Source organism: Passer domesticus, chromosome 3 (genome assembly GCF_036417665.1).
Source record: "Passer domesticus isolate bPasDom1 chromosome 3, bPasDom1.hap1, whole genome shotgun sequence".
Lineage (NCBI taxonomy): Eukaryota > Metazoa > Chordata > Aves > Passeriformes > Passeridae > Passer > Passer domesticus.
This window is the reverse complement of record NC_087476.1, coordinates 72197074-72216386: the sequence shown is the minus strand read 5'-3', so window position 1 is coordinate 72216386 and position 19313 is coordinate 72197074. Positions and strand designations below refer to the sequence as shown.

The following is a 19313-nucleotide window of genomic DNA, read 5'->3' as shown; positions in this document are numbered from 1 at the left end:
ACATAAACATTCAAAAAAAGGGAAATAACTGTTGGAAGGTGCAAAATCGGCTGATCTAACACCACAAACAAAATTTGTAGAGAAGTCCTTTAGGCAGATCAAATAACTGAAAATATCTGCCAGAAACCAACTTAAATAAGTCAGGCTCTTCAACTTTTGGGGATTTATTTCTCAATACATACACAAAGTAAAGGCATTGTTAAAAAGGTATACATAGATAACCAGTCTTATTTCCCTTCTCCAAACAGTAGCTAAGTTAAGGTAGACCAAAGGATACAGAAAAAAGGCATCAAGAACAAAGAACTTATACTGTACCTGGAGAACCTGTGACTGAAAAAGAAAAATCATATCTCACATGTTCCTGGGGATGGAAGTTCCCAGCTGTCATGAGTAGAAAAGTTGTCCATTTTTTTCAAGTTGCAGAGTTAACAAGTTAAACCAATTACTGTTGCTAATAACTTCATGTTACAATCACCTGTTATTAATACTTTTTCTTCAGTTACCTGTTAATGGTTAGAAATCAGCTCAATTGTCCCCCTGCTGCTTCCCGGAGGACTGGAGCTGCAGGTGGGGGGGGTGACACCAGAGCTAGTATGCAAATGAAGAAGCCCCTCACCAAATCTTGAAAGAAAAACCCCTAAAACAACATGCCAACATAGAATTAAGAGATCTAAGTGATGTCTAAAGGTGAGGAATTTAATCCCATGTCTGCTAAGATCCTTTTTACCTCTCACCCTAACTTAAAGGAAGTTGACTAGAAAGAGGACCTCGAATGTCAGACTGAAAAGCCGGAATCCTCTACTGCTTCTCGTGAGGAGGGAAGCCCCAGCTCTACCTGCAGACCAGCGGACACAGCATCATCCTCCTCCTCCCTGCCACTCCTGGGAGGAGTGGGCGGGACCCGTCGGTTCTCCCTGCCTGAGCTGATTTTTTTAATAAAGGCATTAAAAAGGAGAAAGATCCTATTTATTTCACCAGCTGCTTAAAAGAAAGCTTGCCTTGGTTAGTTTTTTTCTGCAAGAACTTATAGTATTTCAAATGTTTGGCCAAGACATATTTGTAAGCAAAACATGAGAATTCACAGAAGAGAAGCAAAACCTGTGATGCTATCTCATCAGAAGTTGTCCTTGTCACAGATTAAACTTTTTCAATTGTGTAAAATATTCCAGTTAAATTTTCATTTTTCTGTATGCTTTAGTATGTCAATTGTAGTGATATATGAAATCTCTTTGATGTGAAACAGCTAAGTAGCAAAAGAAGTTTACAGAAGCATTCACATGAAATGAAGATTCCTTAACACTTAATTTTCCTAACTCATCCTGAAGGCATGAGTATTTCACTCAAACAAAATAAAAATCACGTTGCTCTGTTATTTTCCAGCACATGACAAATACTGAGCAAGCACGAGGAAAAAATCAAGTACACCAGCAGCACAGTTAGGAAAATCTGCCAAATCAAAAGCTAGAAAAAAACCTAAAAAAGTATGAACCTTGGCTGAATCTTCAGTCAAAATAACAGTCCCAAGGTGACTTGTCTGTTGCCTGCCAGCATCATCCACCAAAAGAAATGGACTACTTTTGTACCAGAGGCTTTTACAGTATCTCAAACCTATTGAAGGACAACACAAACATACTAGCAAAGAACCACTCTCCCTATTGTTTTATCTCAAAGGAGCAGTGAAGCAGGTAAGATTTAAGGACGCTGAAGCCATAAGCACGGAGAAGTACATGGCACTAAAATAATTCTAGCACTTTCAAACAAAGAATTATTAGAATCAGAACAACTGCAGTGTTTTATGACTTTCACTGATAAATGTTTTATGGCTATGGATCTTTCATAACAAATCTTACTGCAATACCTGGAGGCAGTGTCTCCACACTTTGTGCCTTGTCTTCCACATCATTGCCACGTACTTCTTTCCTTTTGGGGTCGATATCATTTGGGTCCTCCTGAAAAAAGTACATAATCTTTAAAATAATCTTAATTTAGTTTTGTGTCTCCAAAGTAAACTAGGTTTTCCAGATTTTAAACTCCGAGAAAACGAGGATTTTAAGAGAAACAATGATTATTCTCTCAATTTCTTGAAAAACACAACAAAAATTGAGTCATACTTTTGCAGTTAATTTATGTAAAAATTCTTCTTCTTCAAAAAAAAAAAAAAGGAAATCTATTAGGAAAGATGGAATTCTTTTAACCCGTTATGTTCCAAGGAGCTACATGGGCAAAAAGGTTAAGCAAGACCTGAAGAAAGCCCTGCTCTAACAAGGAACAGCCTAAACAGAAAGTTATTTGAAAAGAGAAATCAGGTTATCTAGCAATTATATCCAGAATGGTAGACTTACTATTGAAAAAATACTTCCAAAATATTTTCATGTGTTAACATCATTGGAATTTATTCTGGGCTTCACATGCAACTCTGCTGGATTTGTGATTGCAGAGATATTGATGATTTAGATGGGTGGGGGGCAAATAGTTTCACCAACACCCTCCTCCAATTTCCAGCATTTATTCTGAACCTATAAAACTCATTTTCATTTCTACAGGGAAAGAATAAAAAATCCCTGACCACCACACTTTTGCATTTTTATCACCACAAAAATACAAATATGAAGCTGGAATTACCCCATTAAGCATTTGGAAGAAGTGGAGAAGAGGCTAACTTTAGAACGGAAAAACTAGCAACTGCATGGACTGTAGGCCAATTTGCACACTACACTTAGCCAGCTGATTTAAGTGCCATCAGCTTCTGTTGTTCTTGCACACTTGCCAAAAGAAATTCCGTTTCCTTTTCTAAATCTGCAACAAAGGAGTCCCGTCTATAAAACCAGTTATATTGGCAGTATCCTGAGGAAGACAAGACCTTCACTACAGCATGCAAGAAGATACAACACTACGCCTGTACCAACCACTGAGTGCACCAAAGCCAAGCAGTGCAGAACAATTCTCATCTCTCACAGAAAACTGCCAGAGTCTCCAGAGCAGGGTGATGGTGTGTGAAGTGCATACTGGAAAATATCTCTGCTGTCCCAGCTCCTAAGCCACATCTGGGGAATTCTTTGATGGAATAGTAAGTAGTTGGAACTGGCCTAAGTTATGCTGGGGAACATTTCAACCACAAATGATACCATTTCAGCTTGTCCCCAGGCATCTCAGAACTTTCCAATGTAAATTCAGCTTAAGTCTTTAAGTGCTAAGTTGGCACAAATATTTAGAAATATGTTGAAAAACGCTAAATATAATATTTCTAAAATACTGAAATTAAAAACTAAATACAGATGCTTCCCCCCTGCCCCAAAGAAATACAGCTAAATTGGTTAAAAACTGAGTACTACTATATATATATATGCATGCTTTTCATAGCATCGTGCACCAAGGGTCCTCGAGAAAAGGAATTTTAACAGGTTCTTATACTACATTACTACATATCCTCATTTTGATACATCCTTTGGGCTACTGTGCCTTGTGGATATCAATTGATACCTCTGTTTAGAGAAAGCTTTAGGACAATAACAATAAAAATAACAAAGAAAATCCACACCAACACAAAAACACACTCCTGAAACCACACAACACATCTCAAGAAAATGTTTATGACTCACACTGATGAGGGAAATTATATGTCACTGTGCACTGAGTTCTACCAGCACAGTGAAATACATACTTGTGTTTTGAGAAAGCTGTATTTCACTCATTATTTGGCTTTGTGCACCATTTTCAAGACACTACAGAAATTGAAATCCAAGTTATCAACTGTAGCTGCAAAATTCAATGAAGCTCTTTACTATTCCAGATGACTGTAATGAGTCTAAAAAAACATGTAAGTTGAAAAATAAATGCAAAACACATGCTAAACAGTAGAAATAATAATAAAAGTAATAATGCAAGGGTTTCTCCTGTAATTAAACAAAACAAACTATTGAGTGCTTCCTCATTGTCCCTCTCCCTTTAAGTCTTTGGGGTAAAACTCTGCCGTCCCATTAATCTTCTAGGTAAGATGCATGTGCCATTGAGAAAAATTATTTATCAAGTGCTTCCCCTTTGGATTTTGTTGCTGTTGTGCTCTATTTTTTATAAAACAAACTGCCAAAGGTAAAGTTAGATTCAGAAATCATATGGTTAAATGCCATTTTGAATTCTTATAAATTTGACCCTTTCAGGAAACTATTTGGTACAGCCTTCAGACATTTTGAGGTGAGCCAAGCTGCAAGGATTGAAGTTGCCACTGCATATTGCTTGATGCTCAGCTTGCCTCCTAAGACTCCTTATAAAACAGCATTGTGATGGGAGAGTATAGGGAATGAAGAGATATTTACCTTGAGCTTTGTGCCCTAGATTAGCACTTTATGGCTCTAAAATCAGCAACTTAGTTAAAACTGACACACTGTTGTAAGCACTAACTTTCATCCAATTAAAACTTTGGAAGATACATGTGGGAAACCCCTACCTTTTAGATGCAAACAATGTTATATGCTTTAGCAAGAACTTGAGAGCGTGAAAAGAGATGCAAGCAGCTATTGAAACCATAGGCATAAACACTCCCAGTTCCTTCATAACATTGATTGCAAAGTGCTTCAGCATGGTAATTTGTTGCTATATAGGAATCAATCACATGTTCAAATGGCATTACCATGTTGCCATCACTACAGACAGAGTTGCTTTTTCAGCTTGCCTCAAGCGAAACAAAATCTCAATTTCTAATGTGATCTTAAAAGGCCACTTGCTTTTGAGGAGTAATCTTCTTGGTACAAGACAACAATGCTGGCGATGACAAAACTCATTCATACAGGAAGCTAAGCTATAGGGGAGATTGAAAGCAACTTAAACTGCTTAAGAGGAGGCACAGCTCTTTCATCATGAGAGCACAAGAGGGAGATTCAATGAATAAAAATTAAAAAGAAAAGGTTACTGTATTTTTCTACATTAAAATACTACCAATACTTTAAAATAATATTTTCCTGGCATTTTTTAAAAGAGCTGGCAATTTCAGGCTACAACTCGGTATGTAAATGCACATGGACAACCACTTTGAAGTTATTGAAAAAGGTAGCTGCCAACTAGCAGATATTGACCACACATTAGATGGACACAGAACACCACTAGAATAAAACCTTTGTAGCCATTGCTCATATCATTATTTTCTTAGGCTAGCACACATATTGACAAGAAAATAAGTGCACACCAGCTACAATGCAAGTGTTGCAGGGATTTGGCATATTTTAATTTTACACATCATGTCACTACTTCCCATTAATTTCTGACTCAGTAGCAGAAGACATGCAAAAAACCAAAATGCAACCTTTCCAGTCCATTCCGTGGGAAATATTAAAGATATTATGGTAATATTTTTAACATAACAAATAAATGTAATTTATTTAATTCTCTAAATACCTTTGCTATTCCTAAAACTCTAAAACTAAGGGATACACATTTATTTAACAATTTGTTAAAACATTCCTTGCAGCCATAACCTTGCACAATTCATTATGGTAAATTGACTAATCTGAAGGTGGGGTGGAGGTTTTTTAGGCTGGTTAATCACAGAGTTGCTGCAACTTTTTCTCTCAAGACTCTGTAAGCTCTGCATGCCTCCGAAAGCCCACATCTACTGGCAAATATCTACTACAGCTCACTTTTCTTCCCCTGCTCAACTCACTCCATTAAGACTAGCTGGAAGACTGAATTTGAGATATGTTGAAGATGCAACATCAAGCTTTTTTGAGTCTAGTTTCAGGAAATTATTAGTTACACATTTGTAGCTCCTCTGCTGCAGGCAAAGGATGAGTTAGTTCAAATTCAAAGCAGGATTCAAACATTTTTCACAGCATTTCTACACATATACAACAAGACATGATCATATTCCAGGAGTACTCAATTTGAGTTTAGAAAGCTGTAATTATACACAGATGTACATCAGTGGATTATTTCATTACCAATATTTAAATCTTCTATACCACTTCCCTTTAGTTTTGGTATATTTGTATGCATTGACTATTATATTCCTTACAAGCATTGCAAAGAAATTAGTCAGTTGTTATTTCACTTAGCATCAAACCAATTTTAAACTGTTCCAGGTCCCTAGGCATTGCTTCGATATTAAAAAAAAATTTAAATCACACTTAAATCTACTACTGTTTTTCTTATTTTTGTCCCACAATACTTTTTTCCTTTTAATTATAGTTTCTAGTATCACGGATTTGACATTTAACTGCTACAAACTAGATCTCTTTATAGCAGAGATTTCAACCCCACAGTGGCTTCCTATCAAGAGAATGACTTAACAACATGAAATATCCATAGATACATTAAGATATCACAGACCTTACAAGTAGCAACTCAACACAGATCTCTGAAAAGCTCTTGACTTTGTAAATATCTCAAGTGGGAGCTGACTGTGCTCTCAATACCATCCATTCCTCTCACAGGCAACCTAGATGCTGAACAGCATGCAACATTTGGGCACAAGAGATGTCTGGGAGTTATGTGCTGTCTACCTGGTAAGGCAGATACTCAGAGAAAATAATTGAGAAATGTCTTTTTGTTGAACAAAATACATGTTCAGTCTTAATATCCATTTTAGAACTTGTTTTTAGGTGTGGGCTACTGCAGACAGATTTTCTTCTAGTGGTGATTTTCTAAGAGGAAGGTCAATACTGGCAGCACCTTCAAAGAGCAGCATTTGATCCAGCTGGACTAATACCAGGCTGTGCTGCACCCAGCAGTACAGAACAGTCACACCAATTGATGGGTTTGGAAGGGGTGCTCTCACTGCAAGATGACTCCTCTCAGGACTTCATACACTTCTGGTCTGACCACATAATTGGGACCAGACAAACAGAAGCACTTCCATGTTGTGTGGAGCAGCACTTGACATTGCAACAGCGTAATGCTTGCTGAAGTTTACATCCCTAAACTAAGCATAAAGGCTTCTCCTAAGAAAAAGACTGAAAGACAAGGAGAATCTGACAGCTGACTAAGACACTGACACAATAAGCCCAAGGTTCTTTGCTACTACTTAGTATCTCCTTCTATATTTGCTATGTGCCCTTCCCCCACCCCAATTCAGTTCACAATCTTTTAATTACCCATCACATCAGCAAAGTAAGCTCTGAAGCACCAGTTCCTTCCAACACAGGAGGACCTTCAGCAGGGTCCAGTGTCCAGCTCAGCCTGACTTCTGACCCAGCACTCACTCTGCCTCCCAAGGAGTCTCCAGAAACACAACTCCAGTCTCTCCTGCTGCAGTAAATTAATCCAGCTTTCCTGTGTGCCAGGCAAGCACTCTAGCAAGTTAATGTAATTACATTATGGGGCACCCACTTCTTCCCTTCTCAGCAAAAACGTTTTATACAAAACAGAGATAAAGTATCTTCTGAAAATGCCTGGAATGCTGCTTCTTACAGAAAAGACAAGCAGGAAATCTCCAATAAAAAATGTTAACTGCCTCTGACTGCCAACCTGCTTAGCATACTAAAGCAGACACTTCCAAGCACACCAAGAAGCGAAGCCTGAACACTGAAAAACTATATACTTTGCACTATTTGATTATCACTGTTAGAGTCCAAAATTATTACAGTAAAGAAAATTTAATTTTCATTCTTACTCATTTACTCAGAGTAAGTAAATTATTGTCAAAGGCACATTCTTTTAATCTCTTTGAGTACTCAAAACAAAAATAGAAACTTCCAACATGAGGAAGCACATACAGCCCTCATAAGAAGACAATTTTGTATTCTCAAAAAAAAAGAGCAGCCAGGGAAAAGCATCAAGAAGATTGTACCTTGACAGCTCCGTATATAGGAAATGTGTTTAGATATACTCTCAGTTAATACACTCAAAACACTTTAAAAATGGCAATTACTATAAGCTGTACTCTCTAGACAAAATTAAATGCCTTAGTGTCCTACCATTCCCTGTAAATGTTACCTTAACTTAGTGCAAAGTACATATTTTGTAGCTTACAAGCACTTTCTAAAGTACTAAAACAACCATAAAACATGTCATTTTCTAAACCTAGAATGGGATTTAAAAAATAATGCTTTATTTGCAGTTTCTGGAAAACAAGTACACATATTCTCTGAGGAAGATCTGATCCAACATTGCAGTTGAAGATTTATTTGTACATCAATTGGGATCAACTGGAAATCTGGGTTCAACTTTATTTCTGGGCACAACAGACCTACTCAACTGACAAAAGCCAAGGAGCAACAGAAAACCCCAGATACAGCAGGTCAGGCTATTCAAGAAGTATAGATAAATTATTAAATATGAAGATTTGTATGCATATTAAATATGAAGATTTACATGCAAGTATAGTTTAGATTATCTTCAAATTTTCATTAGTTCCCTAAAAATAATAGCATGACTTCTCTCCCAAATATCCACACTGGTATAACATACACTAGATTAACTGATTAGCCCACAAATGCTATACAGTTTTAGATTGTATTTCAGCATTTTACAAAAAACTAATTTTTTCTCCAAGAACCTGTCAATAAATTAAAAAAACCCAAACCCACAACACTTTTACAGCTTCGTGAGAATTCAGGTACCCAGCTCCAGTTGACCTCTAATAAACCATGTTTCCTTTGGCCTAGAGACTTCATCCACTCTAGTAATGAATGTCAAAACAACCTTATGACCTACCAGAATAGCAGAGAATTAAACACTACTTGCCTTACAAAATTGACAATCTAACATATCACCAGAAAGAGGAAACAAAAAAAAAACATAAACCCCAGAAACTAGAACACCCCTTTCATTTCCTTTATCTCTACAGTGAAGAAACACTGCTAGAGCTGAAGAGATTGTCAGACTGACAGTCAAGACAATAAAATGACAGTCCCCCCACACACAGATAAAGTGTGGGTAAAAACACATCGTCTTGCTAGAGGCTACTTCTATTGAAGTCTTTCATGCCCAAAAAAGCTGTGCCAACCAAAGATCTCCACAGTGGCCACCACAGACAGAAGCAGAATCGGCACCTGCTGTGCAGTGCCCAAGCAGCAAAAAGCAAAATGGGTCTCTTCTGGCTTGATTGTCACCTCTCCACAGAAGCAGCAGAAGTGAGGGGAAGGTCTCATACACCAGACAGAACACAAATGGACAAAAAACCACTGCAGAGCAGCCATGAAAACGCTTTACTGTTTTCTCTAAGATCACTCAATCCTCATAATTCATGAGGCTGCATACAAGGATAGACGGCAAGAAGAGAGGGGAGGGAAGAAGAGTGGGAGAAACATGTAAGGGTACTGGGACTGATAGAAGGGAATAATCTCAAGTGCACCAAAAGCTTTGAAAGCAAGGAATAAGCACCTGTAAGAATGGCAGCAGGTCACAAACAGGACCCAGTATTTCCTGTTAAATTTATCATGTCTCAAAAACCCCTCACTTGTCTGCACTACCTGCCACAAACTATGAAAATAAAACATCACAAAACATTTGCAGTGATTTTTTTCAATTAAGGGGAACATCAAAGGCTATTATCACTCAATTTTAGTTTCCAAAAGGAAATATTGATGTTGACAACAGACATTTCCTTGAAAAGTTAATTCATGGGTTTTTTTTAAATAATGTTGAAAACAGCCTTCTATTCCAAAAGTATTTGTCAGTGCAGACACAGTTACATGATTTATACAGTAAGTGCACACTCAGTGGTAATAGTGCTTAAATTGATCTTTTAGTTGTGCTACATTGGGGAAAAAAAATCCAAGAACATATTAATCACAAAATATCATCAATCAAAAGGGAGCTGATTGAGGTGATCTATTAGAGATATGCAAGCAAAAAAAAAAAAACCCCAAAACTTCAATAGCAAAAAGGAAAGGTTGAGAAACAAAACTTTACTATTTGCAACTTGATAAAAACATCTTACTGCTATATTCACCTCCAAGGAACATTTTGTTATCATATCTGATGTAAGTTAAAAAGTGCTTTGAAGTACATACTTAGGCAGCAGCAATAATTATAGCATTCCTATCCCATAATTTATAATATTTGCAAGTAATATTTCTCTTTCTTATTTGTTTTTTTGTTGTTGTTGTTGTTTTCTGTTTTTGTGTTAATTAATGGGTTTCTGGAATGGGAAAAGGAAGAAAAAGTGGCAACAGCTTCCAAACAGGCCATGGCTTGATACACAAACTGTATCTGACCACTGTGTTTCTTTCAAAGTCCATAGCTCTTGATTGAGAATTATTGTGCACATTGATTTTCTCACTCAAGTGCTTTCCAAGACGCGAAACCTGAATGTTCAAGTAGCTGACTACAAGTACACAGGCCCCAATTCAGATCCAAGAGGTACAGAAACCATGTAATTCAAAAAATTTATGAGATTAGACTAAACTCCTCTTTAATAATCCTAGTTGATTCTACACAGAGCAGATGAAAGATCCCATGGAACAACTAGTCCAGTAACAGAAAGAAAGCAGGACAACATCATCCTAAACCACTGCAATGCTTTGCACAGCGAGCATGGAGCTGGTGCTGCTTACTCTGACAAGGCAGCTGCTGCTGACAGGAGCTGTTCACACCTCACCACATCTCCATTCCCTGCTGGACTGTCCCCACTGCTCCCCTTACAGACACTGGTGTGGCACATCAGCTCATCCAACTCATTTGGCTGACTTGACAGTGAGCTGGGGAGAGGTATGGATGTATCATTTCACTGGGTGGGATTTTCTAAACCACAAGAGTAACCACTAAATTATCTGAGATACTGGATGCAAAGCTAGGGTAGCAGGGAAAAAGTGCGGAAAGGGTATTCCCATTACAAGTAAAGGATTACAAGTTTCGTTACAACATTAAACTACCCATCACCCAAAACCACTACAAATTTCCCTTCCTTGAAAGGAGGCAATTACTCAACAAATGCTCAGGCATCATTTAATGCCACCTCTTGTTAATTCTACAGTATCAGAAGTGTCTGAGGAATTAGTCTGTATTTCAAAGTCCTACCCCTAATCCTCTTTGAATTCAAACTCATCACTGTTTGCTCTTAGCTCTCTAAAGAATGACTCGCTAAAGAAAAAAAAAGAAAATAAAAAAAGCTTTAGCACAGGAAGAAAGGAGAAAGCACAGAAAGCAAAATTTTGTTTTAATATTTACTTATACGAGAAAGTGTCATATTTTCTGGAAGTCCAGGGAACTGAAGTGAATTAAAAAAAAAAGTTCAAGTACTGAGTAAATAAGCAGAACTCGACATGAATGCATTCAAAAATGTAAGTATACTGAAGTATTCCAGTAACACAAGCATTGGTAAGTCTCCACCTATACACATCTGAATGAAACAATAAGAAAATCGCTCCCCAGCAATGCAAGAACCAGATGCAGCAAAAAAGAAGAAAAAAAAATCCCCATAACTTGTACATGCATCTTGAATCACAGAGAGCAGAAGCAGAAAGCAATTGGAACAAAATCCCTTTTGCTTTATTTTATAAATATTAAACTTGCAAATGTAACTGACATCAAAAGAACATCAGAAATGCAATTACATCTAAAACAAAAACTGCTGTGACAGTCACATCTACAGTTTGTTAGCAAAGGGGAAAGGTTATATATTATACCAAAACAACATAGAAATAGTTTTTCTTGGTTTAACAATCTTGCATTAAGGAAAAAGAAAGGAAAAAAAAAAAACCCAAACAAGTTGCATTTAACAGTTTGCTGGATGAGATCCATAGAACAACAATGCAATAAAGCAACACAAGATCATACCACATTTTCTCAGCCATAATGGAAGGTTACCACAGGCATAAGGAAAGTAAAGATAGACTGAGACAAAGGAATTAAAGTTGCCATGTCTTGGAACTTTTCTGTAGAATGCAAAAGCATTGTGTTGGTCTCTAAGAAAACAATGGGGAGGGGGGAAAGCAAGACTGATACAAAAATCTTGACTTTTTTAGAATGGAAAAAGCTTAATCTTCAGATTCAGAAATCAAGGCATTGAAAAACAATGAAACCATTTCCTTCTGTTTCAAGGAGGTCATCTTTGAACACAAAGAGATGGAATAAGTCCCGGGAGTCTGAAAAATTACTTAGTAACTCCTCTAATTAAATAACCTTCAGAGAAAGCTTGTGCTTGACAGATGACTTCTACCTTCAATAACTCTCTGCATATTTTCCTTCCATCCCAACACTAGGATTTATGATCAGGTCTCTGCAGCTCTGGGCACGTGACACAGTACAGAGTATCTCTTTTCGGCATCTGTGTTTAACTATAGATTTTTACTCAAAAAAAATTATTGTCCACAGCTAGTGTAAAGTTTTACTCCAGTTCAAAAATTCTGACAAAAAATGATATCTATTAATGCATTAAACATTAAAGGCTCCATACTACAAAATTCACACTGATGATTGCCAATAACATCTTTGATTTTTGCCAGACCCGGACAGCATCATTCATCCACAATAGTCTGCACTACTAAATCAAAACTCAATCCCATAAGGAAACAAATGCCTATCACAAAGAAGACAAGAAGAGTGGAAGACAGACCCCTACATCAGAAGGAAGAAATCTTAATCACTACTGAGATAACGGATCTCTATACTTCAATTTTTTTATGCCAAACTTTAGTACTAAGATTTCTACCTGAAGTAGGCAATGCATATCTTTTTATCTTTGCTCAACACAGAACAAAACTGATTATTCTTTTGAAAGACATCATTCTGCAATAAGGCTGGAACTGGAAAAGAAAAAGACTGGAGGTTTTTTGTCTACTGAGGTTAACAGTCAAACTAATGCTATTACAGGAAGCTAATGTTAGAACACTATAAGTAAAATTTCAACCACACACAGACCCAGGCTTCAAGGCAGGAAATCGGGCATTTTGCCTTGCTGCTCCTCACACACAGCACTGCCAATCTGGGCTGCATTAGTTTGTCTGTTCTCTCAGAAAAAGTAGTCCTTCAAGCTGGGATACTGTTAGTTCAGCCCTGAGCAAAGGCACATTATAAGGCACAAAGGGAAGCAGTAATTTCAGGCAAATGTTACACCAAGAGTATAAATTGAGCTCTTTAGATACATTTTAGGTCCTGTGTGCAAAATATTCAATATTCCCACTGTGTATCAGATATGTATCACGCCTGGGAGCACATAAAGTTAACAATACACAAACTTATTCATGGAAAAAACCAAGGGGGAAAAAATTTAGAAAAGACTGGGCAATTTACTGAGGTACTCAAGGAATTCTGCACACTTGCAAGCAGCAAGGCAATTTCACACCATGCAAGCACACTGGAGTTAATCTCATTCTGAAGAGAGATGGAAAAACCTCCTTCTGGATGCTAAGCCTAACAACAAAAGGTTGCTGAAGTTATGGCCTATTCATTCGCAGTCCCTCAGAGGAGAGGTCAGCAACTGTGCACCCTTAGTGATGATCTCACACAACCCCCATAAAGAGCCCTTATCATGGAGACTGACCTAAGAGGGGGAGAGCCAGATTTAAAGCCTGATCCAAGCATGATGGCTAAGCCAAGTGCAGTGTAGAAAGCTTTTTTGTTGCTCTCAAACCTACCAAAATATGAAAAAGTCTTGAAATTTAACAACTCAGAAGACTCCAACAGGAAAAATTACTCCTAACCTAAACTCTGCTTTCAGGCTGCCTAACTCAAACTATTAGAAACTTCTCAGGGAAAATTTCAACCATTCTGCAGAATTTTATGAGCTACCACTCTCTAGAATACCTTTGAATACATGGAACATAAAACTTAAGGTCAAAAAATGTCAAAAGATGAGATCAAAGCAATCACATAGTTTGGAAGTCATTAATGGTATATAACAGACAAGAGCAAAATGTCACTCCTATCATCTAGTGTTTTCACAACACATACTACCCCACTATTTTTAACACTGAGCTCTCCACCTCTTCTCACTATATATGACCATATACTGACAATTAAGTCTGCCCAAAGTAGGTGAGAAAATAAAAGGATTTGAGGAGAAAGACTCCTTGTACTGATGTGTATGATGTGCATGAATGCATATATGCATATATATGCACACACAAAAACATACATGCACGTACAGAGTTAATCACACACTTACTTTGTACTAGAAAACTAGGGGGAGGCACAGGGTAAGAGAACAAGTATACTTTCAAAAGTGCAACAAATTTAAATTTCCACTAGATTATAGAAGAAAAAAAAAAATTAATTGGTCTCTGGCAGGAGAGAAGAGTTGAAATCAATCACAGCACAAGAGCAAATAACAAAATTAAGAGATTACCACAAAGAAGAAAAGACAAACAACCAAACCAAAACCTAAGGAGCAAGAAGAATTCACAAAACTTAAGAAAAACAATAGTAATAACCATCTTGAACCAAAGCCACAGCAGCAATCTCAAATTTAGCTAGTAGAATAAATAATCATAGGAATTAGAAAAGTCCTTAAAGATAAGAGATCCTAAAATATTTAGAGAATAAGAAACAAGTTGTTCATCAAACTTGGATGAATTGAACTACATGAGTCAGAATGTCCTATCTTTTCAATGACTTGCTTTGAAGAGTGTGGATAAACAAAGTGGGTACAGTCAACTGGCTTGACTTTTTAGACCAGTCACGCTGTCAAAAAAATTAGAGCCACCACGTTTTAGAATCCCACACATTGCTCTAATGCCTTACCCCATTTTGCTTCTAATTTGCTTTATATTTCTATTCAACCAAAATATTGAGCCATCACACACAAGCTGAGCGTCACAAACTGAGCTTCAGAGAAGTAGTGTGCAGCACATTTCTCACACAGTCTAATAACTCAAAAGCTATTTCTAGACTAATGAGTAAATATGATCTGTCAAAATTCCTTATATTTTGACTCACATATCCAAACTGATAGTTGAATTGCAGCCTAGATGCACCTTTACCAGAATTTAATATTTCAGTTAAGACTACCACGGGTAACAGAACTACACAAGTAGAAGCATTTTTATAAACTAAGGCCATGAGAAATTAGGCTTTCTAATCTTAACCCACAAGGAGCTACAAATATTTAAATTCCCCTTCCTTCAGGGAAGTCATAATCTGATCTGCCCTTATCTGCCACATTGTCTAGTTTCTTTCAAACAGCTTGTCAAAGATGACACACTGAAGTCTATTTTGAATTGAGCAACAGATTCAAAAGCAGAATGAGAGGGACTAATAAAAAAGAAAATAACATGATAGTCCATCAAAAGAGTTTTCTGGGTCAAGAGGAAGGCCTAAAAAAAGCCTGATACACACATGCAAAACCAGAAAAAAACCTGAAACTTCCTAGAGAAAATGAAGAAAAAACTTCCGAACCACCAAGTAACAATCCAAAGTAAGTCTTTCTTTGACACTTAATTCTCACTACTGGATACATATGTTTTAGATAACAGCAGCTTTAAAAGGTTTATTATTAAATACACAGATCCCTTGAAAACTCATTTATTTTTCACTTGGAGGAAAGCACAGATAAAGACAGAGACATAGATTAGATCACCTGCTCTTATAGCGTGTGTTATTCTGTTGATAGATATTATCCACAAGTTGAGATTAAAGCTGTAAAAAAGAAGTGCTAGAGAAAACCAGAAAGAGAAAATCCCCTAAATTTACAGAAACACACAAAGGAACATTTACAAACAGTTTAAGAAGGGGGAGATACACGTTAACTTCTCCAGTCACTGTATGCTTCTTTCCAAAAGCCAAGCATCTGATACCTCTTTGCTGGTCCCAAGCAATATTCCTTGATGTCTCCAGCCTTCTTCCTTTTTTTCCCTTCCACTCACACAACCACACTCCTTCCCTCAAAAAGGATTAATCAGTCCTTAAAATCAGAGTAGAATTCCTTGATGCTCAAATTGATCAGGTACCACTGAATCAAGCTGTAACACAACCAGGAGTAGGTTACAGCAATTGTCTCCGATACTGCTTTTGAAAGTCAATAGCTCTATTTCCTCAACCTAACATCACAACCTGTTCCAATCCTGTCCCCTTCCCTTTCATGACACATTTTTAACTGCTGATGTTATACAAAGGAGTTGCTTACCACAAGCATAGGCTGAAAAATCTATACATGATAATCCAGGTGGTTGTATTCTATTAAACACTGCCTATTTTCTGCTACTGCTTCAGAGCCACATGCAGAGAAATTACTGATTTTACACTCTCTCATACTTGTGACCCCTCTACCATCAGCATTTAGGGCAAAACACTCAAAAACCCATTATCAGCTATATATCCAGTGCCAACCATTTGTTGCAAGGGGACATATTTGTAAATAATGCTGAGATTATATAGAGGCAGCGTTTAAGCTTTCTTACACACAGAAAAATGGCCAAGAGTTTCCCTTCATAGGCAAACAAAACAATAAATTGGTTTGGAATTATTGTGGTTATTTTTGTATCAGCTGCTTTCATTACCACCAAGAGAATTCTCTTTTCTGGTTGAGTTAGTGAAAAGATGCTAAAGATGAAATAGGTGAATTGTCCGTCATAAGCAGGAATTTAATAATAAACTTAGAATTATGTTTAAGTAGGTGAACAACAATAATAAATTGAACATTTGTTAAAATCCACAACCTAAAATAAGAGCCATAAATTCACTTAAGGAAAAGCATTTTAAGTAAATTGCTTGTTAATCAGGTCCTTGGTTTAAATTCTCTTCAGATACAGTAATAGGAACATCTTATTAAATGCACTGCTACAAACAACAACTTGAGAATGATCTTGGTTCAATTCTTGGTTAAAGTAAGCCTGAAGCAGTGTACACAGACAGGTTTATTGATTATTTTTGGACACAGGAAGATCTTGCATTTATGAAATCAACCTGCTTGAGGCAAAGATAAACTTACAGAGAAACTCATATACTGAATTTACACTACACTTGAATGGAAGATATTGATTCTGTCTTAAACATCAGTTCATTCCACTGACTACAAACCACTGCTGCTAGCCACACTGAAAAGAAATAACACAATTCAAGTTTTATGTTTTCAAATATTCTTTCACAGAGCTTTTCAGAAATATTTTAACTAATAATAAAATTGGATTCATGGAGTAATGAGATACCCTTGACACCGCTAAGTAAAAAGCAGAGTGGACTTTTTAAGCCTAGGATACAAAATTTTATCAACTATTATTCAAGACATATCTATTGAATATAGTATTTAGAAATAGTACCCTGGTTACCACACTTTCAGCTTTGTGGATTGCAAGCAGCATCTTTTATTTCTTAGTGTCCCTTTATACAGGGATGAACCTATGCCTGCATCTTCTCACATTCAACTCAAAAATGTTAAAGTATTACATTTTTCGTATCCTGTTTAATCTATATTTCTTAGTCCAGTTTTCCTACACATATTGCATTCCACTGGGTGTCTGGATTAAAACAGTTTACTGATTTTTTTTTAAATTCATTTCTCTATATATAATGATTTAAATTAAAAGAGGAACAGTAGTTCTTATTTCAGTATATATGCTGTTTTCTTTCTTGCCTGCCTTCGCAACAAAAAATACACAGTATTTTTCAAGCAGTTTACCTATCTGATCGCAATTCTTAGGAATAATTTTGGGGAGCACCTACCTCTACAACCAATACAATCTCAACCATATCAAGAAGAGGAAATATATGAGGCAAGGAAATAATACAAAAGGTCATCTGGAGAATATAAGCTATCAATCCTCAGATGTCATATTAAAAGGACTCTCTTCAGAACAAAATATAACACTTCTCCTTTTTAACCAATTAGTCCTTTGTATCTACTTAAATCCACACAGGTTAAATTACAGGAAAATTTGTAGTGAGGGCAAAGATAAATCAATTTGAGGGAAAAAAATGCAGAACATGCACACATAAAGCAGTCAATACACTTTTCAGAAGAAAGGAGCTCATCCGGAACTCTCAAGGGATGGGGAAAAGAATATAATATACTGTTTACTCACAAAACCTAAACACATGCATTTTAGGAAAAAAAGGGAAAAAAAACCCCACAACAACAAAAAAAACCCCATGTGTACTCAGGTTTAATAATGGAAAAGCATCTTGGGATTAATTCTACCATAACTTTCTGGAAGGAAACAGAGATCATAAGAAATGGTTGTCCAAAATGAAAAGAAACGCAGAGCTTTGCAGGATCCAGAAAAAATAAATCTGCTCTGAAGTCCAAAATGAATCTGAATCATGAATATCTACAAGCTATATAACAGTATGAATAATACATAGTCCAGATGAGAGAAAGTAAATATTAGTTCCCTTAACAAAATCATTCCTTTGGAGATAAAATAAAAGATTGACTATTTTTACTTAGCTTAGTTTTCACACTTTCATCCCCTTAAAAGTCGAACAGCATCCCTGATGACAACGCATCTTCTCAGCAAAGTTCAGTATGACCTTAAGAGCTCCCAGCTCTTAAAAGAGGTACTGAAATCTTGTACCCTTTTGATGACAAGGTGGTTTTATTACTAGTTAAACACTAGCATTAATTTCTGTAGCTAGGGTAAAAAATATAGTGTATGAAGCAGGAAATGAAATACAGTGTATGTAGCATGGCTCAGGGAACACAAATGAGAGATCTACAGGAAGAAAAATACCACCTTGCTCCTCCATGCTATCGATAAACAAGACATGTCTGCTTTTCAATAGAGGACTAAATTAGTTTCCCTGCTCTCATATCAGACTCTCTGTAGTTTGCATTCTTAATTCGCTTTCGACACCGGTTCAGCACACAGAAGGATATTCTTACACATTCACATTGCCAATATGTTTAGTTACAGCTGAAAAACTGTTCCAAAAACCTTATCACTTATTTCTAATGAGTTTTATATATCTAATTCTGAATACAAAAGAAAATAAACCCAATGCACAATGCCACCAAAAGTTCTGCCTTTTCCAAGAGCAATCAACTCTGCCAGCAAGAACCCCAGAACACAGAATAAAAACTAAGGAGCAGAGCTGGTGGACACAGATCATTTGTGTCCAGGTGCTCCTCATCAGGGATCTACAGAACAGAGAACAAAGGAGGAGCTCTGCTTTGACAGAGCTCAGCTCTTCTAATAGTGACTCAAAACTATCAAAGAATACTTGGAAGATAAGCTTCTCATCCTTCCATCAAGATATCTATTAATCTCTTACAGAGTGCCAACAGAGCACCACTTTTCACCTTTTGGTTTCATTTTCCACTGAAGACACTTTCAAGCATTTCCAAGCAACCATTACATGAGAGTCAGGAATCCAAGCTGCGCAGTTAAGTTAGCTATGACCCAAGCAAAAATTGTGAAGCCAAAGAGCATGCAAGCACTGACATGTGAACACAGATGTTCAACAGAAGGTCTTCTGCTAGTCCAATTACACTAATCCTCTTCATGTGG

At 36.8% G+C, this 19313-nt stretch overlaps 1 protein-coding gene across 1 annotated transcript in view; it reads right to left on the bottom strand.

The window, feature by feature from the left end:
- The window catches only part of GALNT2 (polypeptide N-acetylgalactosaminyltransferase 2), a 90255-nt gene that overhangs the window by 39664 nt on the left and 31278 nt on the right, over positions 1–19313 (bottom strand). Inside the window, exon 2 of the mRNA XM_064413880.1 lies at positions 1859–1949. Coding sequence (XP_064269950.1) covers positions 1859–1949 — 91 coding nt within the window. The remainder of the gene's footprint in view (positions 1–1858; positions 1950–19313) is intronic.